This window comes from Triticum urartu, chromosome 3A, assembly GCF_056163025.1.
Source record: "Triticum urartu cultivar PI428250 chromosome 3A, HENAU_Tu73, whole genome shotgun sequence".
NCBI classification, from domain to species: domain Eukaryota; kingdom Viridiplantae; phylum Streptophyta; class Magnoliopsida; order Poales; family Poaceae; genus Triticum; species Triticum urartu.
The window spans coordinates 692,436,780-692,461,424 of record NC_141875.1 but is presented as its reverse complement, the minus strand read 5'-3'; the positions used below and the strand labels follow the sequence as shown (position 1 = coordinate 692,461,424).

The 24,645-nt window shown below is 43.8% G+C and overlaps 2 protein-coding genes and 2 pseudogenes across 17 annotated transcripts; 3 read left to right on the top strand and 1 right to left on the bottom strand.

The window, feature by feature from the left end:
* The first annotated feature begins 219 nt into the window (after nucleotides 1-219).
* On the top strand, nucleotides 220-6,175 carry LOC125529001 (uncharacterized). Its single transcript, XM_087514059.1, has 7 exons — nucleotides 220-657; nucleotides 1,768-1,842; nucleotides 2,226-3,098; nucleotides 3,423-4,328; nucleotides 4,413-4,606; nucleotides 4,693-5,225; nucleotides 5,625-6,175. Exons 1-6 carry the CDS (start codon nucleotides 537-539, stop codon nucleotides 5,218-5,220), a joined length of 2,697 nt encoding a protein of 898 aa, XP_087370185.1. The 5' UTR covers nucleotides 220-536; the 3' UTR covers nucleotides 5,221-5,225; nucleotides 5,625-6,175.
* Nucleotides 6,176-6,180: 5 nt separating this feature from the next.
* On the top strand, nucleotides 6,181-6,803 carry LOC147981706 (uncharacterized; annotated as a pseudogene).
* A 4,729-nt stretch (nucleotides 6,804-11,532) lies between these two features.
* LOC125546025 (uncharacterized) lies at nucleotides 11,533-22,660 on the top strand (annotated as a pseudogene). The gene is made up of 3 exons (XR_015599017.1): nucleotides 11,533-11,815; nucleotides 12,830-13,859; nucleotides 22,099-22,660. The product of XR_015599017.1 is annotated as an uncharacterized LOC125546025 (transcript).
* LOC125546026 (uncharacterized) lies at nucleotides 14,013-21,964 on the bottom strand. 15 transcript variants are annotated; one of them, XM_087514053.1, is made up of 9 exons: nucleotides 21,244-21,964; nucleotides 21,036-21,146; nucleotides 20,687-20,955; nucleotides 18,715-20,158; nucleotides 18,318-18,367; nucleotides 17,960-18,140; nucleotides 16,139-16,211; nucleotides 15,460-15,520; nucleotides 14,013-14,666 (listed from the first exon to the last, which is right to left on the bottom strand). In XM_087514053.1, the coding sequence occupies exons 1-4, from the start codon at nucleotides 21,718-21,720 to the stop codon at nucleotides 20,125-20,127; spliced, it is 891 nt and encodes a 296-aa protein (XP_087370179.1). In that variant the 5' UTR covers nucleotides 21,721-21,964; the 3' UTR covers nucleotides 14,013-14,666; nucleotides 15,460-15,520; nucleotides 16,139-16,211; nucleotides 17,960-18,140; nucleotides 18,318-18,367; nucleotides 18,715-20,124. The 15 variants fall into 15 exon arrangements, with proteins under 15 accessions (XP_087370179.1, XP_087370175.1, XP_087370176.1 ...); XM_087514055.1 differs by lacking the exon at nucleotides 14,013-14,666 and having other exon boundaries at nucleotides 14,673-16,211; nucleotides 18,715-18,829; nucleotides 19,155-19,222; nucleotides 20,021-20,158; XM_087514049.1 differs by having other exon boundaries at nucleotides 15,104-16,211.
* Nucleotides 22,661-24,645: the final 1,985 nt, after the last annotated feature.

Sequence of the window (24,645 nt, the reverse complement as noted above, 5' to 3'; positions counted from 1 at the left end):
TTAACCCAGACAGATCAGATGAAGAAGCATGAGGTGGCTGGCTAGAGAGACTGTAGATGGGACACGTCAAATTGGAGGCCGCGTTCCGGACATCCGACAGGTAGCAAATCACCGACACATTGCTGCCCCATTGGCGAAAGAAGCTGAAGCACGCTGCCCGAGACTGTTACTGCGTTTTGATTTTCGGCCGAAAAAAATGATTTTCGGCCGAATTTCGGCCGTCTCGCTAGGGCCCGATATATGGGCCTATCGGCCGAATAATTCGGCCCAGTTTGAATTTTTTTTGCCCGGCCCAGCTTCGAGAGCCTTCTAGTTAGCTTCCGCTGAGACAAAACCACGAAACCCAAACGGCCTAACCCTAGAATCACTCGTTCCCTGTCCCTCTTCCTGTGTGCGGCGCCGCCGCCGCGCACAGGCCACATCTCCTCGCCCTCCTCCACATCTCCGGCCAAGGCGCTCGCTTCTCTGGCCGTCCTCCACATCTCCTCGCCTCCACCCCATCCACTTCCTGTCCTTTGCTTCTCCAAGACTGCAGCATGGTGCTTGGCGGCTGCGGCGCCGGCAACGGAGCTGATGGAGCGCAAGCCGACCAGTTCAACGGAGGCAGTAGCACGGAGCAGCGGCAGCAGCATGGAGGGCGTCCGCTTGACTGGGAAGGTACATATGTTCTTGATGCAGTTTCAGTACGTGTATGCAGTTTCAGTCTTCAGCAATTTGTCTCGTCCAAGTACGTGTATGCTGTTTCAGTTCTTCAGCAATTTCAGATCGATGTGGATTTGTTTCTTGGTTATAATCTGTGTCTACTTGTGCTGCTTTAGATTTAGGATAGGTCCCTGGTAAATGGCTTGGCAAATGCATATATCATACCGGGGTAAGAAAAATCGAGTCTTGATGAGTTGAACACAGTAGTGGCATTATTAATCTGAATTATACATGCATCTTGTAGTCACCAAGGATGCTCTAGATCTGGTAATATTTCTTTTGGTCCAACAGAAAGTGGGTTACAAACTTTGTTATGAACATCCTAAAATATATAATTGTTCCATGGACAAGGGGACTGCTCCTTGAAGCCACCGACTTGGACAAAATTGCTGCTGGCCGAGGCAGAAGCACACCGCACTAGCTGCTGTTATGTTTCCTTCCGCGCGTGTTACCCGAACAGGCCTTGGGTTCAGCTGCGCTTGCCCATGAATTGCTGCTGAACTTGAGTTGTTATGTATGATGGATGTTGCGAGTGACTCCCCCGTAAACTGTGTTGTTGAGAATATGCAATTGTACGTAATAATGTGTTGTCGATCGGATTGTTATGTTAATGATATTATTGATCGGATTATTATGTTAATGATGTTGTTGGAACTTCTTATTTGCACGGTAGGCCTTCTGTGCTCTAATGTTTTTGAGCTGCGCCATGCCGTCGATTTCCTGTAAAGGCTGCCTCTTGTGCTAATTTCTATCAGACTTCACACTTGAGTTATTTGCACAGAAAAGTAGATGTTGACCGATGATTAATTTCAATGGTCAGTGGTACCATTAAGTGGTGGTTCTAGAACTAAGCATCATTGGGTACAGTATATGACTTGTCTGTTTGGCAAACTAGAGCATCGAGTTGTATATAAATTACTTATTCCTTAGTATGTGAACTAGAGCATTGGGTTGTACTGTTTTTTCTTTATCATTAATATGAGGACACCCTAGTAAGCAAGGGTTGCTTCCTTAGTTACCTACTCTTGATAACTGACCGGTGTCCTTTTGTCACTTGATTTTCAGGTAATGGAACTGCAAATAGGAATGGCAGCGGCAACCATGATGCAAGTGCAAGTGGTTCTCAAAGCTCTTGGAAAGGTAATATACTAACTTGATATGAGCTATGAGATTGCATGTGCTTCTTATAGAGCTCTAACTTGGTTCAAATAAAAAAAGATGGCATAGAGATCTCACTTAATTCAGTACTTCCATGAAACTATTTGGTATTTGTTTGTAAATTGTACATAACAGTACACTGCGTTGTCCATGTAGTGAGATGAGGATGATCACAGTTTAGAGTATTTGGATCTCTCTTTCATATTTCTATATAGTAAGGCATATATCTTGATCTTATTGGTGCACATTTCTAGAGTATTTGCTTGGTATGTTGCCAGATTACTATGCTTTGCTTGTTCACACGATGCAAATGGAATATTGTTAGGTTCAATTAAAGTGATGTTGTTTGTAACTTTGCAATGCAGGAATTAAAGATAATAACTTATATGATCCTTGGAACCATACATGGCCGTATTCTGGGGGTTTTCATTGTATGTACTGTGGCCTAAAGCACAAAGGTGGAGGTGCAACCCGTGCCAAGGAGCACCTTGGTTGGATTGTAGGTAACGTGAGGAGCTGCCCAAATGTGCCAAGAAATGTGAGAGATGCAATGAGAGAGTGCCGGGATGAATCGAAGAGGAAGAAAAGAGAGAAACAAAATAGCAGGCTGAGAATTGAAAGAAATATTATGGAAGGGCTGTATCAACAAGGAAGGGTGATTAACATAATAGATGATGATGAAGAAGAAATTCAGATGAATATTCGAGAGGCATTGCGTGACCCGAATGTCTCCCGCAGAGTTGATAGGAGGATTGGCAAGGGGAGTGTGGGTGATGTGCGAGTTGATGTTGGCAAAAAGAGTATCACCGCATATTTTGACAAGCAATTATGCAGCAACAAAGTATCTATGCAGCCCAAGATCAGTAGTGCTTTGGATCCTAATTCGAGAGATGCACTTGGCCTAGCTTGGTCCAAGTTTTTTCATGCCAATGATATTGCTGGACGTAAAGCTGACTGTCCATACTTCCGAGCTGCTTTGAAGATCACTCAACAATTAGGACCTACTCCTATACCAACCGCGAAGGAGATTGATGGAAAATATTTGGATGCAAACTATGATGAAGCAACTTCGTTTCTTCAGAAATTCAAACAAGATTGGAAAAACTTTGGTGTGACTCTTATGTGTGACTCTTGGACTGGTCCAACAGGAATGTGTCTCATAAACTTCATGGTGTATTGCAATACACGAATGTTCTTCCTTAATACTATTGATGCATCCGGTCAGACTCAGAATTCAGGTTACTTCCTCCTCTTCTTCGCGTTTTACTTTCTTCTTGACTACTTGGATTTGTCCTAGAATTGTCTTATGTTCATGAAAATATTTGCTTTGTTCTAGTTAGGTATATACATATGTTCTTACAATACTTTTCTTGAATACTTGGATCTGTCCTAGAATTGTTTTATGTTCCTAATGCTTTGTTCTAAGTAGGTATATATGCATTTTACATATGTTCTTACAATACATGCTTCTTGAATACTTGGATCTGTCCTAGAATTGTTTTATGTTCTTAAAATACTTGATTTTTTCTAACTAGGTATATGCATCTTACATAATTTTGCAGACTTTATCTATAGAGAGATTGAGAAGGTTGTAGAAGAGATAGGCCATGAACATATAGTTCAAATCGTAACCGATAATGGGTCCAATTATACAAAAGCTTGCAAAACCCTTATAGAAGAACCAAAGTACTCTCATATTGTTTGGCAACCGTGTGCTGCTCACACCGTCAATCTTATGTTAAAAGATATAGCCAAGTTTCATGAGGTTGATGTGATAGTCAAGAGTGCCAAGACAATCTGTAGGTTCTTGCATAAGCACAATAATCTACATGATAACATGAAGAAGAACATAGGTGGTGAACTAATTAGACCAAATGCCACCCGGTTTGGGACTGTCTTCATGTTCCTTGAGAGTTACCATTTGAAGAAAGATAAATTTAGGGAGTGGATGGTTTCTCAGGATTGGAAGGAGTGTCAGTGGAGCTATGAGCCTGGATACGTGTTTTCTGAAGAATGTTTGTCTAGTAATGTTTGGTGGAATGCACTAGAGTGGGTACTAGGTTCGTTAAGGCCACTTTATAAGGCCATGAGGTATGCTGATACGCAGAAACAATGCACTCTTTCTGGCTTCAAAAAAAGTATGATGCTCGCTATACAACGGATGGAAGCACATCTAGGCCCTACATCAAGGTTGTACCTTAGTTTCATGCGCAAGGTGTGCAAGAGGATAGATGCAATGGAAGAAGATACGTTTATGGTTGCAGCTGCCGTCCTTGATCCATATACACATTATAGCCTCAACCTTTGCAACCATACAAATTATGCTACTGCACTAACAGATGCGATAGCGAAGATATTAGATCCAAAGAGTGCTCTTTCAGCCATTGATGAAGTTAGTAAGTTTAGGGAGTGCCAAGGAAGGTTTGGGACCAGATTAGCACAAGAAGCTGCGGCGAGAATGGAGCCAAGTAAGTCGTGGTATTTTGGTTTTAGAATTTCCATTTCCTTTTGTTTTGTGTAATTCTAAAAATTTCATTGGTGATATCTTGCAGCCCAGTGGTGGTTTCAATTTGGAGGGGATGTTCCTGCATTGCAGAAGTGCGCAATGAGAATTTGCTCACAATGTGTCTCATCTAGTGGGTGTGAGAGGAACTGGAGCGCCTTTGCTTTGGTGCACACAAAGCCAAGAAATCGCCTTTTATATGACAAGCTCCACAAGCTAGTTTCTGTCCGCTACAACCTAAAGGTATAAACCAACTCAAATTTACTTTGTACCTTGTATTGTCCTTGCATGTCATATAATTTACTTGGTTTACTATCCAAACCTTGAAGATACGAGCTGAAGAAGATCAAGAGAAAGAGAGAGATATAGATAAAGAGGTTGATCCAAGTGCACTGCTGATAGATACAACAATGTTCGATGAGACAAATCCAATAATGGAGTGGCTGAATGAGGATGAAGAGGATCCAATTTTGGATGGAGCCGATGCGGCCAGTGCTGTTTTTGAGAAAATAAGGTGCCTCAACTCAAGCAGGAAGGATTCTTATGTTGGTACAAAGGCTAATAAGAAGAAAAGAAAGAGGAATCATGATGAGGAGAATGAGTATGTCGAAACTGATAGTGAGGATGACGACAACGAGAATGAATATGTTGATAATGAGAGTGAGGATGATGATGGGGTGAGTGAGGATGATGAGGATGATCAACAAGATCAGCAAGAAACACAAATGCAAGTGGAAGAAGAGACACAAGTACAAGTTGAAAAGGAGACACAAGCAACCATTGGCAATTTGGAGACTCGTAGATCTGGACGACTTGTTAGGAAGAAGACCAAGGAAGTCAACAGCCTCTACTCGTAGATTTGGTAAGTCTCTTCTTTTCGGTGTTTCTTCTTCATGATGATTACTTAGCTTGATGCATATGTTTGAAGCGGTTGATCTTTAAATAGCTTGATGTACATTGCTTTCTTATTCTGGTGCTCTAATGTGTATGCTCATTGTGTAATGATCAATACTGATGTTCTAATTGCTACTTGTCAATTATCGCGTAGTACTGTTGTAATTTCTACTTATCTTCTTGTATGGCTGTTGTAATTGCTACTTATCACCTACTAGTGCTGTTCCAATTGCTACCACTCACATACTAGTGCTGTTCTAATTGCTACTTATCTCTTAGTAGTGCTATTCTAGTTGCTACTTATGATGTAGTAGTGTTGTTCTAAATGCTACTTATCACTTGTATTTGTCTTTTAAATGGTACCTAGCTGGAGCTTGGAGCATGATGCTAGTTGGAGGCTTGGAGCATGGAAGCTGGAGCTTTTTCAATGGAACAAGACCTCCCCGTCCATGCTTTCATGGATTTCTTTTGGAGTTGTTGTTCGTTGTGATGCTTTGATGGTTGTCTTTTGGAGCTGTTTCTATGTGAAATCCTTTAAATTCCTAGAGTTGGTTGTACTGAAGTATTTAAACTTTGAACTATGATGTGATGGTTGTGGACTGTAAGTTTAGAACTAATGTGCGTGAGGGTCATATTGGACTGACGCTCTTATTTTAATCCCTAGAGCTAATTTGCTAAACATTATATGATTACTCCTGATGGTTGTTGGGCTGCTATGCTTTTGCTTAGCTTGATTTCAAATTTCTGTGAATGTTTGGTCAAATTTCGGCCGAATTTCGGCCAAATTTCGGCCAAATTTTGTTTGAAAATTCAAAATTTGATTTTATAATTTCGTCCGAAATTTTGCCGTAATTTTTGAAATGACCGAAATTCGGCCATTTCGTTCAGGGCCGAAAAAAATGGCAAACCGAAAATCAAAACGCATGACTGTTATGACTTACGACGTAGCGCGCAGATGCAGGCAAATTGCACGGGAATAAGAGGCGGCGGCGCAGGTGACAAAGCAATCATCGTTTCCTAGACGGATGGCTCAAGCAACCAAGGTGCTCATCTCCTCTTTCGTCGGCTGCGACAGCTATCTCTGCTCAATAACTAGATCCTCAGCCACCAAAAGATTTGAGAGATTTGCCGATGATGCTGGTGAATTTATAAGATTTGTGCAGCTCGGCGGGACACTATGACAACACCTCTTCTTCATCCCTCTCATCAGGAACATATTCGCGGACGGAACACTAATGTATCATGTGTTGCATCTGGGAGTCTGGTATCCCTACATCATCATACGGCCAATCGGTTTCGAGGATGGTGGGCTTGAGGCCATTCTATCCTTCGTGTAAGAAGAGTTTAAGACTACAAGGTGCCCAAGAACAGCTTTTTGCTTGGGGTCACGCTGCGTCTTTCTGAGAGTACAGACATAATTAGAACTAGAGTCAAGTGTTTGGAAGTTATGACACCTCAGTTCAAGTCTACAGTCGATGTTGTTACCAAAGAGATTTCTCCTATGTTGCACACAATGATCCCTGGACCCACGTTCATGGAACTTTGACAAGATGGTTTCGTCTAGAACCATTATGTTGTCAAGGATGCATGCACCCAATCGTGCCTTCTTGTCACGGTGGCAGTGACAATGGAAGCGCAAACAAGTTGAGATTTTCAAGCATATTTTCTGAGCCAGTCTTCACAGTTTTGGTGGCAGTCCGAAAAAGGGTTTCTCCCCGCTTTGTATTACAAAGCAACCAACCGAACCATACAGGAAGGTGCTGGGGCGGAAGCAGCACAGTCACGCCCAAAAAAAACGACAGAGAAAGAGCAAAAGAAACAAATGTCAACAACGGCGGATCAACAAAAACGAAGAAGCCTCGCGATCGCTGCGCCCATCAGGATCTTTCACTAGGCTCCAAGACTCCGAAGCGCCGGCACCTATCAACACCTTCAAGAAGGATCACGATGACGACGACGCTGCTGCAAGGGTTTCCCCAGTACACGACGAGGCGAGAGGAAGGGTAGCCCCCGAAGGTCAGGTGGCACCCACAGGCGCCACCGCGCCGGTGTCGGCCATGCCGGCAGGTGTTTCCCCCGATCCCAACCCGCACCTCGGGCGCTCGGGAGCCTGCCACCAAACCAACCACCACCCAGCGCCAACGCGGTCTTGAGGCCCCCACGCCGTCTCACCACGGCACCGTGAAGTGAGGACAGCACAGCGAAGAATCGGAGCCGGGACAAGGGCAACAGAACCGTTGGCACGCGGGAGGGCCCCACCTCCACCGTCAGCGGCGGTAGCCATCCGGACGCAATAGCAGGAGCACACCAGGCCTGGCCGAGCCCTCTAGGCCTTTAAACCTCCCGCCTTCGCGCTGCTGCCGGCATGCCGCGGCGCCGCCACCCCACATCCCAGCCGCACCTCCTCCTCACCGCGCCACAGACAAGGAGGCCACACCGGGGGGCGGCCCGCTAGGACCCATATGGGGCTCGCCGGGCCCAGATCTGGGCCGGGGGCGCGACGCCGGCCACCCTGCTCCACCACACCGCCCCGCCACCAAGGAGCGGCGCCGACACCACGCCTGCCGCCGGCCGGCGCCGCAGGGCCGCCGGACCGCAGCCAAGCCGGGCTGCACCGCCGCCGCCTCCCTGCCCGGGGAGGGAGCACGCGCGCGGGGGGACAAGAAGGCCCACCACCGCCGGCACCACCCGGGCCAGCGTCGGGGCCGTCCGCTGGCGGCGGCGGGTGGAGACGGGGGAGGAGGGAGCCCGCGGGAGAGGAGCTCGAGCTCCGCCCCGGCCACCTCCCGGGGAGGCGGCGCGAGGGCGGATCTGGACAGGGGAAGGAGGGTGGCGGAAGGGGGCGGAGGCGAGGAGCTAGGCCGGCGGCCGATGGCGGCGGGAGGGGAGAAGGGAAAACCCTAATCGCGGGACGGAGGGCTTGTGTTCACCAGATTGGTAGTTTTGGTGGCAGTGACAATGGAAGCGCAAACAAGTTGAGATTTTCAAGCATATTTTCTGAGCCAGTCTCCATAGTTGTTTTTTGCAGTGTCCCATCTCAGTATCGGTTCTGCGATAGAAGTGGCCCATAGAGAGAGTCAACACACCTCACACATGTAAGTGTTCGCTCGGACCGACTCGATGAGGCGCTGCTACACAAGGTGCTCGATTATCTTCATCATAATGCCAAGGCTATGTTGTACGAAGTATGTTGGAGGACTAACCATGGCAGTGTGCACCTGTGCTTGGAGAAGAAAAGGGTGGAAAGAATGCCCGGAGCCCGGCCACATGACATGGCAGGAACAATAAGAGTACCAAGGGGCTTCGGCACGCGCACCTGGATCAAAAGGTGCGATTACGGAAGCAGGTGGTTGGAGCTCTCGAAAAACTATGGGCTGTGTGTCCCTCTGAGATTTTATTGAGCTGGTTTACCACCTGGCTTAATGGTTTAGGACAAAGATAGTGATAAGTGGCCTAGTTTCATAATCCCTTTGTGCTGTTATAGAAGGTCACATGTATCCCTAGATTATCAATTAACAACCAAAATATGACGAGGTTTTCTCATAATGCAATTTATTGCCTCCGTTTCTAAATATATGACCTTTTGGTAGTTCAATTTGAACTACCAAATGAACTACAAAAAGGTTATATATTTAGGAACGGAGGGAGTATTTATTAGAGATAAGTGGTATAGCCGGCATTAACCCCGTGGAATGAAAACATGAAAGAGAAACAAGGAAATAAAATGATAAAATAAATAATCAAAAGGAACTAGACTGGTGGAGCCGAGCAAGCACGCACCCCCCTCGTGCGCTCAGGGAGTTCGGTGTTCCGCATTGAAAGAAATAAAAAAATGAGACCTACCAGGACTAGTCCTTGGTGGTTTAGTTTTATAGAAGAAACACACATGCTCCGCTAGTCACCGGAAAGCTGATCAATTCTCATTTGCGGGAAATAGGATCACTCGGTACACGGTGCGAGCTCTAGCCATGACGGCGCCTCACACCGGTAGGAGGCCAACAAAACAAAGTTCGTCAGCAACGCACCTGAAGCTAACTAATTCTCTTAAAACAGAATTTGTATGGCTTGCCAAACTTTGAGCCAGCTAGTGGTCATGGGCTGATAGCTCTGATAGCTCAATCACAATTGCTAAATGTAAGTCGCCTGAAAATAGAATTTGGATCAGTCGATTTTCGTATGAGGCAACCGCCGGAGGTAAGGAAGAAGCAGCAGCCGTTCGCCAGAGAAGCTACCCCATGCTCTATTTTAGGGTGGCAGGGTGCCCCATGATCTATCTTAGGGGTGTTGGGGGGTGGGGGGGGGGGGGGGGGGGGGTGCATGTTCACCTAAAAAAATGGAACATGGTCGGGGTTAGAGGGATGGCGGGAGGGGAGCAGTACGGCGGTTGGGAAGAGGGGGTGGCAAGGTTGACGCGGGAGCGCTGCCGGCCGCGGGCAGCGGCAATAGACGGTTAGGACAGTGGTAGCTTGACGGCTCGGCGGTTGAAGACGAAGTGTTGTCCGTTGGATCTTGATCGAACGGTTGAAATGGGAGGAGGAGAATCGACTGACCCTTTTTTGGTTTCCAGGCGACTGTCGCCTAGCCGCCCTCCCTAGTATAACACAATCGATTATACATTCTTTGTCTGTAGGAAAGCGTCAATATTTTGCGGACTAGTTCATGGACAATAATATTGATGACAGTGATTGATACATTATTGAACATCTAGCGCAAGTTCTATTACCTCTAGTGATGTTACCTCTAAAACAAATAATCGGAAGGAACTAGACTGGTGGAGCCCAACAAGCACGCACGTCCCTCGTGCGCTCAAGGAGTTCGGTGCTCCCCATTGGGAGAAAAGAAAAGAACTACCAAGACTACTCCTTGGCGGTTTAGTTTTATATTACATTCTCTGTTCGTAGGAATGCGTGATATTTCGCTGACCAGTTCATGGACAATATTACTGATGACAGTGATCGGTACATTATTGAAATGAGAGTAATCCTAGCTTCCGTGTGGAAGGAGAGAGACGACTTTGAAAGTTCCACACTTGCGCTTACGGAGAGAAACGGCATCGGATCTCAATATTTTAACCCTGGCTGCAAAAGCACTGTACTACATGAAAGCGCTAGGTTCACAATCCAATCCCGATCCACTAGATTTCTTTTGCTCTATTGATTGAGAGAGAATCTGGACTAGGTTCCGCGACTTGACTTGAAGTCTCCGAACCACACGTCCCCAACCTACATGTGAATTTATACTTCTACTAGTACTCCCTCCATTTCTTTTTAATCTGTATATAAGATTTGGTCAAAGTCAAACTTTGTTAACTTTGACTAAGTTTATAGAAAAAGAATATTAAGATTCATAATATGAAATCGATATTGCTAGATGCATCATGAAATTAATTTTCATACCATATAATTTTAGTATTGTAGATGTTGATATTTTCTTCTAGAAAGTTGGTCAAACTTTATAAAGTTTGACTTTGACTAGATCTTATATGCAGACTAAAAAGAAACGGATGAAGTAAATCATGACTTGTGGCCCCACCCACTGAGGTCGGTTCCGCCCACCTTTTTGGCAGTTTGGCTGCTTTTAAATTAAATTAAATGAAATATTTTCATACTAGATACAACAATAAATGTCGGCACGACTGAAAATGGGATAACTAAATTCACAGACATACAGAAACGACCCATCACAAAGAGAAGATTATAATCAGGGCCATCTACCTCTAAATTTTGACCCAAACTACAGCCAGGCTATGATACCATATCTCTTGCCGGCGATCAACAACATAAAAAAAATCAGGCGCTGAATCACTCCAATAAAGACAAAGATTGTCAAGCATATCATTCGGAAGAAACATAAAGAAATGCAAAAATCCACCAGGAACCTGGGGAAGAAAGAGAAATAAAGGAAAAAAAACTAGCAGAAACAGAAAAGAAAGAAAGAGGGAACGCAACCGCACCACACCCATAGGAAATGACAGCGGTCAAGGTCGCCGGTACACCGAAAGGACGAGCTCCAAGTTCACTATCCAAGTAAATTCAAACAAAAAAAGTCAGTCCAAGTAAATTCAAACAAAACAGTCAGAGTCCAAGTAAACTCAAACAAAAAAGGTCAATGTCCGAGTCAATTCAAACAAAAAGTCAAAGTCCAAGTAAATTGAAAAAAAGAGCCAAAGTCCAAGTAAATTCAAACAAAAAATGTAACTGTCCAAGTTTTTCAGGGAAGGACATCCTGGTCAAGGAAGCCAAACACCAGCTACCTTAAATATCTCAGCACCTCGCCTGACTTACCATACCCAAGGAACGACAGAAACGAGAGACAGGGGAGAGCAACAACAGTAGACAAACATTCAGAATATCTCAGCACCTCCCCTGACTTACCATACCCAAGGAGCGACAGAAACGAGAGCCAGGGGAGAGCAACAACAGTAGACGAACATTCAGAAAAAACAACAAAACTAGGTACCGACGGCAGGACACAAGAAGATATGTGCAAGAAAAAGTAGAGCCAGAATTCCATCCATCATCACAGCGAGCAACAAGATCACCATTGAAGCATCATCAGGTAACCATTCAATATTCATCTACGCATATTTTCGTTTCACCACTATTATGTGCAAGTTTTACTCTCAGATTTTGCGCCTTGGAGATGAAAAATACAGATTTTGCGTAGCATCGTACTAGTGAGTACAGATTTATGGAGCTCTTTTTTTTTCAAAAAGAAGACTTATGAAGCTCTTAGAAAATGGTTCTGTTGTAAGTCTGCATTCTGCAGTCCTAGTATGTACAAAACTATAGATGCATAAACCTCCTTTTAAGATTTAGTACGGCCCAGTTTCTAAAAAAGAAGAAAAAAAAGATTTAGTACGTAGACAGAATTCATGTTTTGCTCGTGTATGTTTAAAGCAACTAGTTAGCAAAAACATGTTCTGTTTTGCATACTAGAACACTGAAAATAAGGAGTTCATGCTAAACAAATACCTTAAGCGAGAATTAGGAAATCTCTGTCGAGATAATCAGCTTAATTGATGATTATCACTGGGATACTATAAGATAATTTCAGAAATGTGTTCATCAGGAGAGCTTTTGGCCCGTTAAAGGCTTTCTATTCTAGTGTTCTGTGATATTCGAGATGAGTAAGACTTGTTAAACCTTCATTACAGTCAAGTACCATCTCTATTTTTTGACGTGGAAGTATAATATCTTAGGGCTTGTTCGGTTGCAATAGTTTTGAAGAGGATTGGGGAGGATTAAATCTCCTATAAGTCAAAATTCATCTCAATCCCCTCCAAACCTCTCCAATCCTCTCCAAGGGAAATTTAACAGAACATAGCCTTAATAAGATCAATTCCATGACTCACCATATACAATCGTCCTTCTCTGTGTTCATTCATCCATGCATACTCAAGAACCAGAGCCTCTGCATCAGCACCCTAAGCGACACCAAAGCCTTTTCTTTATAGCAGTGTGGGCAGGGTAGCTCCCTTTAGAAATTAGTTACTCTCCATTTTTTTTCTAGTTGCCACAATAGATCATATAGTGGGGTACAAAATCTAATGTTGCTCCATTTCGTGAGCAGCACCAGGGCGATCTCTTTTAATCAATGGCCGAGATCATCAGGTCTGCCATCATTGGGGAGACAGTTAGCCAGATTTTTTCTGGCATAACCAACGGGAAAGACGATGATAAATCAGATGAAGCCAGCGGAGGAGGTGGCCTAGAGAGACTGGAGATGGCACACATCAAAATGGAGGCTGCACTCGAGATGTCTGACAAGTGGCAGATCACCGATGTGTCACTACTTCATTGGCGTAAGAAGCTGAAGAGTGCTGCCCAGGATTGCAACGACGCAGCTCGCAGATGCTGGGAGCTCTCTCTGGAAGAAGATGAGGCAGAGCAGGTGCTAAGAAAATCTTCGTTTGCTACACGGATCGCTCATGCGACCAAGGCATTTGTCACCTCTTTCATTGGCTGCGAAGGTGATCATTGCTCAGGCAGCATCACCGCCGCCGTTCGAAGATTCGAGAGGTTTGCTGATGGTGCTACAGAGTTCATTCGATGTGTGCAGCTCGGTGGAACACCTCGACAGCCCCTGTTCTTCGACCCTCTCATCAGGCATATCTTCACAGGCAAAACGCTGCGGTATATGGTGATGCATACGGGAGGCCAGTATCAGTACTTCGGCATACGTCCTATGGCCTTTGAGGAGCGTGGACTGGAGGCCATGCTATCCTTCATATATGAAGATTTCAAGGTGCCCAAGAACAGTTTTCGCCTTGGGTTCATGCTGCGTCTTTCAGAGAGTACAGACATTATCGGAACTACAGTCAAGTGCTTGCGACTGGTGACACCTCACTTCAAGTCCACGGCCGACGCTGTGATCAAAGGTATCATCCAACTCCCTACCCAAGATTTTTCATGTTTACCACCAGAGGCTGAGAGCACAAACATGCAACACAGGAACCAGATCCACAAAACTTCTACTGGATGGTTCCGTCCAGATCCATTATGTTGCCAAGGATACAAACAGGAGGTCGTGCCTTCTCATGTCGGTAACTGCGGGAACAAAGTGAGACTTTCAAGCATACTAGGGGTTGGGGCGCCACCGGGTGGCGCCTCTTGAGCGGGAGCTAGGCGGTGTCAGGTTGGGGGCGCGCCCCTTCCTCCTTCCTGAATCTACTAACTTATATGATTGTTTTTAAACAACTGATATTTGAAACAGAGCAGAGCATAAAAGACAAAGATAGATAAGAGTCTTAGTATAGATATAAACATGTGCAGTTGAAGCTGATAGGTGATAATCTTAGAGGCATGGCAACAGCATATATGCATAACACGGTGCATCCCTCTCAATTCCTTCCTTTCTCATGTATTATTTTCAGGTCCTCTACACCAAAGAAAACCTCGAGGACTACATTCACTCCTATGATGATGCGTTGAAGATCAAGCATGCAACAGCAAGGTGGTGCATGGCGATTGTCACATCATGTTAGGAATGGACAAGAGACCCACCATCACCATCAACTGGTCAAAGTTTTGCGACTATGCAAACATCCGCCAAGGAGACATATGCTAGCTGTTCAAAAGCAGGGCATTGCAGCGTCCAAAAGGAGAGGCTTCTGTTGTTGTTGATGGTGCGTCTAGAGGCGATACACGGTGAGAGCAAGGCAGCGATTTGCGGTGACCTTGAAGCGGAGGGAGCATATGCAAGAAAGGATGCATTTTTGGAGTTACCATCCTCGGACCTTGCCTGGGAAATGTCTTGTTGTTGGTGCATACATAGTACCTGATGTGTGGCTTGTTGCGCCAAAACATGGCAAACAGGGCATCGACATGATGCTCGTACAGTTTAACCTCATTGCCCCAGTAACCATGCTCCTCAAGCTGTCCAAAGTACTGGATCCCAACAGGTGTTCCTGCATTGCACTCGATTTAGGTGAGAACGAAATGAAGTTGCATATGGAATAGGCCTAAATATCATTTATTCTTTGGAGATAAAGCTTTAAGTTGGAGAAAAGTTGAGCTAAGGTCGAAAGCTATCCTAGATGAAACACATGAAGGTAAGTAACTAAGGAAACGATCAATCTTCACAAGCAGTTAGGTGGAAGTACAAAATAATAACAGATCATAAAAATCTGTGATCACTCCTTGTAAGTGATAAAGCTGAGAAGATGTAAATGGTTTGACACAAGGTTGATACGAACACTGGCTTTGTAAATTGTACCAGAAAGCCATACTCAAACCAATGAGTACAACAGAATAACAGATTTAAAATAATCTATCTTTCCTTTAGAAAGGTACCATATTATATTAGCTATGTGAGACTATATTATCTGAAGTGAGGTCTAGTCACCTCCACACGTTTGTAGTAGCCTTAACAGGAACTTCATAGTTGTTGACAACCACTGACAACTCATACCAGCTGCTTATGAAAGGATTTAGTAATTCAACAATATAAACCACTGGTCTGGATTGTCCCAGTTCCGGTCTCAATTTGTGGTAGCATTCCATTAGTGTGAAAGTCAGTACTCTGTTTTCACAGATTAACATCTTTATTATTTGTACCATGTTTCCTGACTAAGGAATCAAAACAAGAAACAGCTGCCACAAAGCAAGTAAAGAAAACATTAAAGTGTATTCCCTAAATGATAGCTTAGATGATATTGGGAGGAGAAAAAATCGAATACTTGTATGAGGGTAAGAACATACCATTTCTCATATATTCTGGAGGGGTGTGTGTGCAAGGGTTGTGCTATAATTTTCCCCATCTCTGTTGTTTTCCATCAACCAAAGCATGAAAGATGAGGATCTCCATTTCTCATATATTCTGAGGGGTGTGTGTGTGCAAGGGTTGTGCTATAAATATATCCGTGATTTTGCTACAGAACTATGCATACGACTGCTGCATGCAATTAAACACTCCCATTATCTAAACATTATTGAGCAAGAGGGTGATGTTGATTCATGATATCGGATCAAAAGAGAAATACGATAAAATCATTCATGTAACAATCTCAGAGTTCATCCAATATTTTGGCTTGAACAAATAAAAATCAGAAACACATGATGAAAGTCCAAATATAATTTTATTTATTCGACAAAATAGCTCTGAAAAATTATATGTTCATAACATACATTCATGGATCGATAAGACTACAAATGTCAAACTACTTTCTTTGTAGTCTTTGTTCATCACTCACATTTACGGATCCAAATTCAATCAACAAGTTTGTTATCTCTAGAGCCATTAATCCATAAACCATAAAGCACCTACAGTCAGATATACCATGACCGAGAGCATAATTAATCTAACTATATTGTCAAACACGTCAGGATGCAAAATCATAACTAAAACACAGAGGGCAACAAAAAGCAGGAACTGACTGACCTCGGTATTTGATAAACGTCATATTTGAGCGCTTCCTTTTTCCCATACTTCAATCAGGAAAGACCAGATTTTGCTGTAACAGTACACAAGTAAAAATCTTAACAATACAATAATTTAGTTTGATGTTTTATAATTGTTTTATAGAACCAAAACATCTCAAGCAGGCTCTAAGGAGTCCAGATCACTCATCAGTTTTACTGAATTTTAATAAAAGAGTCAACTATCTTAGCATGATTAATATACTTTCTCTGACCCATGCACATAGACATTAATATAACTCCAGATTTTATACCACCCATTTTTATTTATAGTGATATGATTATAAAGTCATATCATTTGGCATGTGGCAGCATTTAATTAAACATACGAACTCACAATGATCTGACCTAAACAGAAGAGACAAGAAGAGGCGGCTGTTTATACGCTCACCAACATAGTTCTATATTTGTCCGTACCAAATATTGTTCTAATAGTGTATTATGCTATGAAGCAGCTCATCGCTTTGTGCATATCTATCACCTTCAAGAGTTTGCTATGGCCCACACGAGGCTACTACATCCCCTATATCATGCAGTGTGTTAGAATACTTCAGTACAAATGTATTTCTAGGTTACACACGATTGTTTTGTTGCAACTTCTAGTAATAATCTTGCAACCTAGTCTTTCAATAGTTACCCCAAGATTTGGCACAAGGACAATACCAAATATAGTTCTTCAAGTAAGTAATTTGCTTACAGATTGACTGGTTAACATCATACAATTGCACCGAAAGAAATAGCGCGCTATAGCGCCGCTAATAGCACGCTATAGCGTGTAGAGAATTGTCTCGCTAAATAAATCAATGTACAATGCCTCGCTAATAGCATGATATAGCGCACCATAGTACGCTAATAGCGTATTTTCAAGGGCGATGCTATTTTCTGTAGGGCGCTATTTTTTTCCTTTATTGCAATTATACCTAGGCAGGCTGCACCTACCATTTCTCCTATATCTTATCTACAAGAACTTACCTGCCATTTGAACTCCGCTACTCAAAGTGATAAATAAACCTGCCACTAAGAAGATTATGGAGGCTAGTGCGAGGGTGGATGAGAAGCAAGAAATAAGAAAACCTGAACTTCATTTTCAGTTCATCTCTTTCTGTTCTTATATTTCAATAAGAGTTTCCATCTATATGCCGTATCAGTTTGGATCCACATTTGTCTGGTGCCTTCGCATATCACTGGTAATTCAGTAAATAAAAGGCTTGATAACATGTTCCGACAGACCTCTAATTCAGTAATGCACAAATGCGGCTACATCAGAGATCTTTAAGGGAAAAGGTAGAATAAAAGAAAAGGCAATAGTTTCAGTCTATTAAAATGGTTGCAGCACCACGCACACCATCGCAGATAATTGGCAAGAAATTCTCAATTCGACAAATAGAAAGAAATATATTTCATGCACCCAACAATATCATGAAGGTTGATCGCTCACGGCTTCAAAAAGTTCTGAAAACCGTTCCATGAAAAGAGTGGATAACACGACATTGTTACTGCTCTGAACCGCATAGTCAGGTCTCTAAAATCGTTCCAGCAGCAAAATTATCATATTTGCACTTTGCCAGCAATCATTTCCGATGGCAAAAATGAAGCACATCTAGAAGATCATGTAAAATATCTATCTGTTGGCCAATGCACTTTGGGATTATAGGAGCCCATTAGTATATTATGATCTTACTACCACTATTTAACCCACAACAAAATACACCAATCTATAAGCAATTGCAGCCAACAGCAAACTGAATCTCACCTGTAGCAGAAAAAGGCTTCAAACACTTACCTACTTGTGTTGTCCTTGACATGGCCCTGCAGGGCTCACTGGAGATGATTGAGCCATCACCATGACCAGACCTTACTATTTCTGCCTCTGTAGAATTCATGTTCCAGAGGGTAGCATCTTCAAATTCCCACCCTTCTAGCATCATCACATATCTGTTTTGGCTCTTCCAAAGCTCCATGGCCTGCTGTGGGTGAGAGATCTATGAGCAAACTGGAAAGTGGTTTATCGTTTCATCCATATACAATGAGCACATGAGTAGGACATTATTATTATGGTATACTTGCTTTGCTATAGATGCTACATTTACGCATACTGGGCAATTTGGAACAATAACAGAGAAGAGGATTTTTTAGCTCACCTTCTGATTTCATGGTCGCCTTACATGAGCTCGTCAAGAGTGAATTCAGCCTGCAAAAACAACCATGTATACTGAATCAGTCATTATTCACCGCCTCAATAGAAATCTAGGTTAGTTTCCTAGAATAGATTGCTAAAACACCGCCTCAATGATTTTGGAAGCTCCATTTTTTATTAGTCACCAATTTTTTTTAGAAAGCAATGACTTCAGATGTTCTTTACCTGATGTAGATTAACTGCTCCTTGCATTATCCATAAATGACAACGTAAATACAGCACGAGAAATACTTCATAACCGATAAAATGATGTGCAAAACATAGTCATTTCTCCCACAACAGGATCCCCAATCAAAAAAGATTATTCTTTATTCTTCGAGACAAAATTCGAATCTACTTACAAATTGAGCTAGTGAAAATCGAAAGAATGAAGAACTTGTAACGTGAAGAGCCGGTCATCGATTTGCACCTACGATCGTCGCGCTGTACTTATTGCTGAACTTCTTGTTGATGTACCTGCACATGAACCACCCAATCTACAAATTCCAAGACTGGGATTGGTAATCTGAAATTATGATAACACTATACCCTAAGACCTGATCACGTGTCTTTCAGAAAAAATGGCAATATAAGCCAATATGTCAGGATGGTCTTAAGTTGCATCACAAACAAAAAAGACCAAGCTACAAAAAGGACTTCATAGAGAAGAGATCCATATCCATAGTGGAACAAATTGGAAGAAGTTTATATAAAAAATTAATCAACAATCATGTATACTGGACACCCTATCGCCATATCAACAAGTTTAATTCAGTTTAAGCTGTAAAAAGCTTGATCTTACCAATTATATACATGCTCTCATGTATCACCCTGCAATTTTACTCTCTTCAGTGGCATTGCAATAACATGCTACAACATCACTCCAATTAGGCAATGGAAGAGGAAAGGAAAGACACTTGAAATTAGATATTAGAGAGAAGAAAAGAGAGCATGGGTGTCTTGGAGATCCAAATTAACATGCTACATTATCACACACAAAATGGAAAGCAACAGAGTAGCTCTGTGCATTCTACTGTATGTATCAGTTCTGAACACAAAGTAATGTCACCAGTGAGGTGTATCAGTAATTTGTATTGTCCCTTCTAATCAACAAGACATTGGGACCAACAACTTTGAATCTGTAATATAAAGGAAAGTAATCTAGAGAGCTAGTCATCTTGTCAATTCATCAACACTGATGGTGAGGTGAGTAATTCCTAAATTAAGAGTTACACTTTTATATTGTGAATCAGAGTTTTGTATAAACAAGGATGTTGTAGATCACATAAGAACTTGAAGGATTATGTGATGCCAATTAGTATAGGTGCGGTGTCAAGCAACAGATGGCATATTAAACCTAGGAACCTATATATTCATCAAGTATTACCGTTTGGTGTGGTTCCAGAGTGGATCAAGTGGCATAGTTAAGAGTCTGCATCTAGCAAATAAAAAGACAGAGCCTGAATACTTGATCTCTTATCACAGTGAAGCTCGTAGTTAGTATGAAAATTTACTTTAGTATACTACTATCTGCATCTAATGCATGTATGGATGCATGAAAATTTGTACTAATAAAGGAGCATTATCATATTTGTTTAGCAAGCAAACCGTGGTAATTATTGCAGCCGAACACTTCTGAATAAATTCAATGCCGGAGAGAGGTGTTACCTTCTTAGCATTCGGGTAGCTGTCCTTGGGTAGCGTGAGGTAAAGGTATTTTTCCAAGGAGTCCTCGACCTGGTGCTCTGTGGTGAAGTATCGTGACGATGCAATTAGCAGTCAGACCCAGCTGTAATTGGTGAAAACCTATACATCAAGTTAACAAATTATGAATGAATTAATAATTAACCATGCATGAACTTGTCAACCAAAAGAATACTACTGTACATGCATCCTTGGGAGTTCCTGCCTTTTTCTCTCTTTCCACAACAGGTGCTTGGACGATGAACTCAATATGTACAGCATATCAACACAAATATGCACTACAGAACTAATTCTCAGTGTGTACAACTATGGTTACTAATGACAGAAAACAATCAGCAATGACCGGGGAGTGACCAATATACAGATACCTAAGCACATTTGTTAACTCCAAAATTGCAGAACCTATTATCATATAAACAAAAACGATAGGAGAAAAACCATTTATACGCTTACATAGTGCATACAGTCCTCTTAATTAATTAAAAAAGATCAACATGGTAACAATAGTGGGAATGATATCAAATATGCACACACTATGAAACAGTGCGATCTTTGCAGATATGGGAATAAAGGGAGAGAGAGTGATGCAGATTAGAAGTGAAGGGGGGAGAAGGACCGACAGAAGCTCACCTTGACACCAGACATCCCTCGATGACACTTCCATGCAGATCCATGACACTACTTCTCCTTGTCTGCATTGTCAACCTCTCCTTTGCCTTTAGCAGAGCACTATGTACATGCCTAATACAAGCAAGCTCGGTTAAATTAGTGGGTAACAATACCATCTTCTCCTCAGACTGCAGTAGATTACACAGCATTGGGACCGAGTCCATCACAAATTGGGAGCAATCTGCGGGGACCTTCTTGCAGGCATTTGCAACAGCTGAGACAACAACCCTCTGAACCATCCAAGCACTCACCCAATTAGCGAATGCAGTAGATTCTTGGCACCAAAAGATCGAATTTCTGCAATTCTAACCTGAATACTTGCAGAGACAAAGTCCATGTATACCAGCACAACAGTTATCATGCCTGCCTGCAAGCACTGTGCCGGCTGCCGCAGTGATATCTTCTCAAACGCTTGCAAGCACTGCTCATACAAACAGAAGAAGCGTGATTGACCACATAAAGCGCTTCGTTCAGGTCAATGAGATGGTCTGGTTTGTTTTTGAGGGCTGCTCGGTTACCTGCTCGGCCACATCAAGGTACTCGATCGCGAGGAGCCGGGAGCAGAGCACGGGGAGCAAGCGGTGGCGGACGACGGTGTCAGCGGTGCACGGCATGGCGTCGTAGAGGTAGGTGATGGCGCGCACGGCGAGCAGCATCTCGGGTCGCCAGCCGCACGAGCGCTCGCGTGGCGGACTCGGCGGGAAAGTAGCCCCGCGGGGTCCTCCGTGCAGAATGAGAGCGCTTCGTAGAGCTCCGTGAGCGACGCGAGCAGCACGCCTCCCCCTGCGCCCTCCAAGGCGACGACCGCCACCATCCGACGGAACTTCCGCCCCCAGGCCCCATTCCCCATCCGACTCACACGACGACCCCCGGTCCCCACCCCCGTCCCTACAAAAAGGAGCGGCGGCAGGGCGTCTCTGCAGTCCGCACTGTCCTTCTGCGTCGAGGATAAACACGATGCTGTGGAGAGGAAGAGTAGGCGGGCAGCAGGGCATAGGAGACGGCGGAGGGAATGGGGATTTTTTTTTCCTTTCTTTCCGATGAACCCTAGCCTAGATAGCTTGCTCACGGGGACGACTGCAGCGGCGAGACGGCGGAAGATAAGGAGGAGGAGGAGGGGCGGCGGCGAGGCGGCGAGGCGGCGGCTCACATACCGGGAAGGAGAGGCGACACCGCTGGATGGGGTGGCGGCGCCGAAGAGGAGGACGAGGCGGAGGGCAGAGAAGGGGCTGAAGCGATTTTCTCCTCTTCTCTTTTTCTTAGAATATAAAAAGCGAAGGGGATAAATCCTTTTTTTTTGTCTCGTACTGTTGCCGACGTGGACATCGCCAGCGCTCGCCCCTGATGCGCAGCTGAATGGTTTTAATTTTCAGAACCAGTGTGTGGAGTGTTTTTGCAGCGTTAAATATCTCTACTCAATTATAAGAACCTACAGAGATCCACTGCGGGATATGATGTTTCTTCTCTGGAGAATACTCCACTTCTGAAGCTGGGAATTCTGTTCATGCCTCATGATTCTCTGGAGAACCCCAAGTCCATCCGCGAGGGCTCTCGATAGAGGTGATTGATGGAGAGAAGCAACATCTCACACATGCAAATGTTCATCCGGACCAACTTGATGAGATATTGCTGCCCAAGGCGATAGATTATCTTCACCATAACACCGAGACTGCGACGTATCAGATAATATGGAGGTCCAACCATGACAGTGCACACCTATGTGTGGAGAAGATAAGCACAGCAAGAATTCACAGAGCACGCAGAGCCGCCACACGACAAGGTAGGAACAAGAGTAGTAAGACACTTCGTCAGATGCATCAGGAGCAGATGAGGAAAGTGCAGTGGATGCAGGTAGCCAAAGATTTCCTGAAACTATGGGTTGTGCGTTCCTCAGAGAGGCTGCAGAGCACATTTACGTCATGGCTCAAGCAGTAAGGACAAAATTAGTGATTTCTGGCTTTACATCACAGGAATCTTGTAGTATTCCCACATGACTTATTTGAAATTTATGTGTGTCAATGCTAGCAGGACCTTGTGTTGAGTTGTACCTCAGGCATGCATCGTGGTTGTATTGAGCCTACTAGTGTAGTCTTATGGTGAATGATTGCAGTATAATAACTACATATGCATTTTACATCTTACTATGCTAGTATTTGGCAATGCATAATCAGTGCATAGTAGGAATTTTTTTCAAAACTAGCATGTTTTTTACAGCAATTTTGGAAATTAGCAGTGCTAACAAGTAATTTGCAAAACTAGCACCCCGTCGGCCTCCCATTGGCCGAAGAGTGGCTCTTCGGCAAGCCGTTGACCGAAGAGGGCACTTCTGCCTCCCGTTGGCCGAAGTGTGCCCCAACTAGGCCGAAAAGGACTCTTCAGCCTCCCATAGGCCGAAGAGCACTCTTTGGTCAACCGTAGGCCGAAGAGTACCCGGGCCCCACCTTTTGGCATGAACGGTTGACCGAAGTTGCATGGTCGCGCTCTTCTGCTTACTGTAGGCCGAAAAGGGTTTTTTTTATTATGACTTACGAATGTTGTGTAACCATTTTGCAATGAAAAAAAATTGCACAGCCCTTTCCGTAAATATTTTCCCGCCAACTCTTTCCCCTTCATATGTTCCCGCCAACCCTTTCCCGCCATATGTTCACGCCACCCGTTTCCCGCCAACCCTTTCCCGCCATATGTTCCCGCCACCCGTTTCCCGCCAACCCTTTCCCGCCATATGTTCCCGCCAACTCTTTCCCTCCATACCCCAGTCGTTCTTTCCCGCCATTTTCTCTCCTCTCTACCTATAAAACCCCCTTGACCCGGAGGTGAATAAGCAGTCCAGTGTAGTCGAGATGTCCCATTATCCTTTCGATCGTAGTTTTCACCCTGAGATGAGCAACACTCTTCTGAGGCTAGCTACCGATTTTAGGATGGACAATAGGATAGTTCCATGGGAAGAACTCACCGGTAGTGACACCATAATGAATGAGTTGGCTCACCAATTACGTAGGTCTGGGTGGCCTGAAAGGACCTATGAGGAGGTACGTAAAGAAATTCTTAGGTTGAATGAAAGGTGGAAGAAGGTAGTGGAGCCGAAGAGTGAAACTTTTAGAAGGACTGCAGAAAAGCATCCATTTTTATGGACTGAGGAGAGCGAGGAGTTCCGCATCGTCGAAGGGCAAGAGTTCTGCATCGTGGAAGGGCAAGAGTTCTGCATCCACGAAGGGCAAGAGTTTTGCATCGTCGAAGGGCAAGAGTTCTGCATCCACGAAGGGCAAGAGTTCTGCATTGTCGAAGGGCAAGAGTTCTGCATCAACGGAGGATGACGATGATGACTTCATGTAGTATGTAAGCTGTATTCCAGTTGTACCTCAACAAGTAGGGCATTATGTTCTACCTTAATTTCATTTTGTAGTATGTAAGCTGTATTTATTAAGTTCAACTGCACCGTTTAATTTAGATGTGCTTGTATCTTAATTATCGGTTGTAGTCTCTTTGGAAATGTAACTGGAATAACAATGCGAATTAATAGTAATATGTCTCTCGCCTACATAAAACGATATATGTTTCCTGATCAGATAGAAGCAAGTGCAATAGTAACACATACATGAAGCATGTCTCATACATAAATACTGACTCACATATGCGAATAGTCTGAAACTAACATAGATAATGACTCATACATAGATAATCATATCACTGCGGGGGTCGACGACGAATCTGGGTCTTCCTCGGGCGAGGACCGGAAGGCGATAAGCGCTGAGGCGGTGGACGATGCTCACGATAACCACGACCATGGATAACCTCGTCTGTCACTGTCTGTGTCTCCTGCGACGGTGGTGGTGGTGGAGTGTGAAACACCGTGTGCGAGAAGTCATAAGTGTTTTCAGCTTGGTCATCGTCATCGCCATAGCCCTCTAATCCACATCCAG

Coding starts and splice junctions, on each gene's coding strand:
- LOC125529001 (XM_087514059.1), top strand. CDS start 537: ATGGTGCTTGGCGGCTGCGGCGCCGGCAACGGAGCTGATGGAGCGCAA. Junction 3,099..3,422: donor CGGTCAGACTCAGAATTCAG/GTTACTTCCTCC, acceptor ATAATTTTGCAG/ACTTTATCTATAGAGAGATT. Junction 4,329..4,412: donor TGCGGCGAGAATGGAGCCAA/GTAAGTCGTGGT, acceptor GATATCTTGCAG/CCCAGTGGTGGTTTCAATTT.
- LOC125546026 (XM_087514049.1), bottom strand. CDS start 21,720: ATGCCCTGCTGCCCGCCTACTCTTCCTCTCCACAGCATCGTGTTTATC. Junction 21,147..21,243: donor ACCTTGATGTGGCCGAGCAG/GTAACCGAGCAG, acceptor TTGTATGAGCAG/TGCTTGCAAGCGTTTGAGAA. Junction 20,159..20,686: donor GAGGGATGTCTGGTGTCAAG/GTGAGCTTCTGT, acceptor CTTGATGTATAG/GTTTTCACCAATTACAGCTG.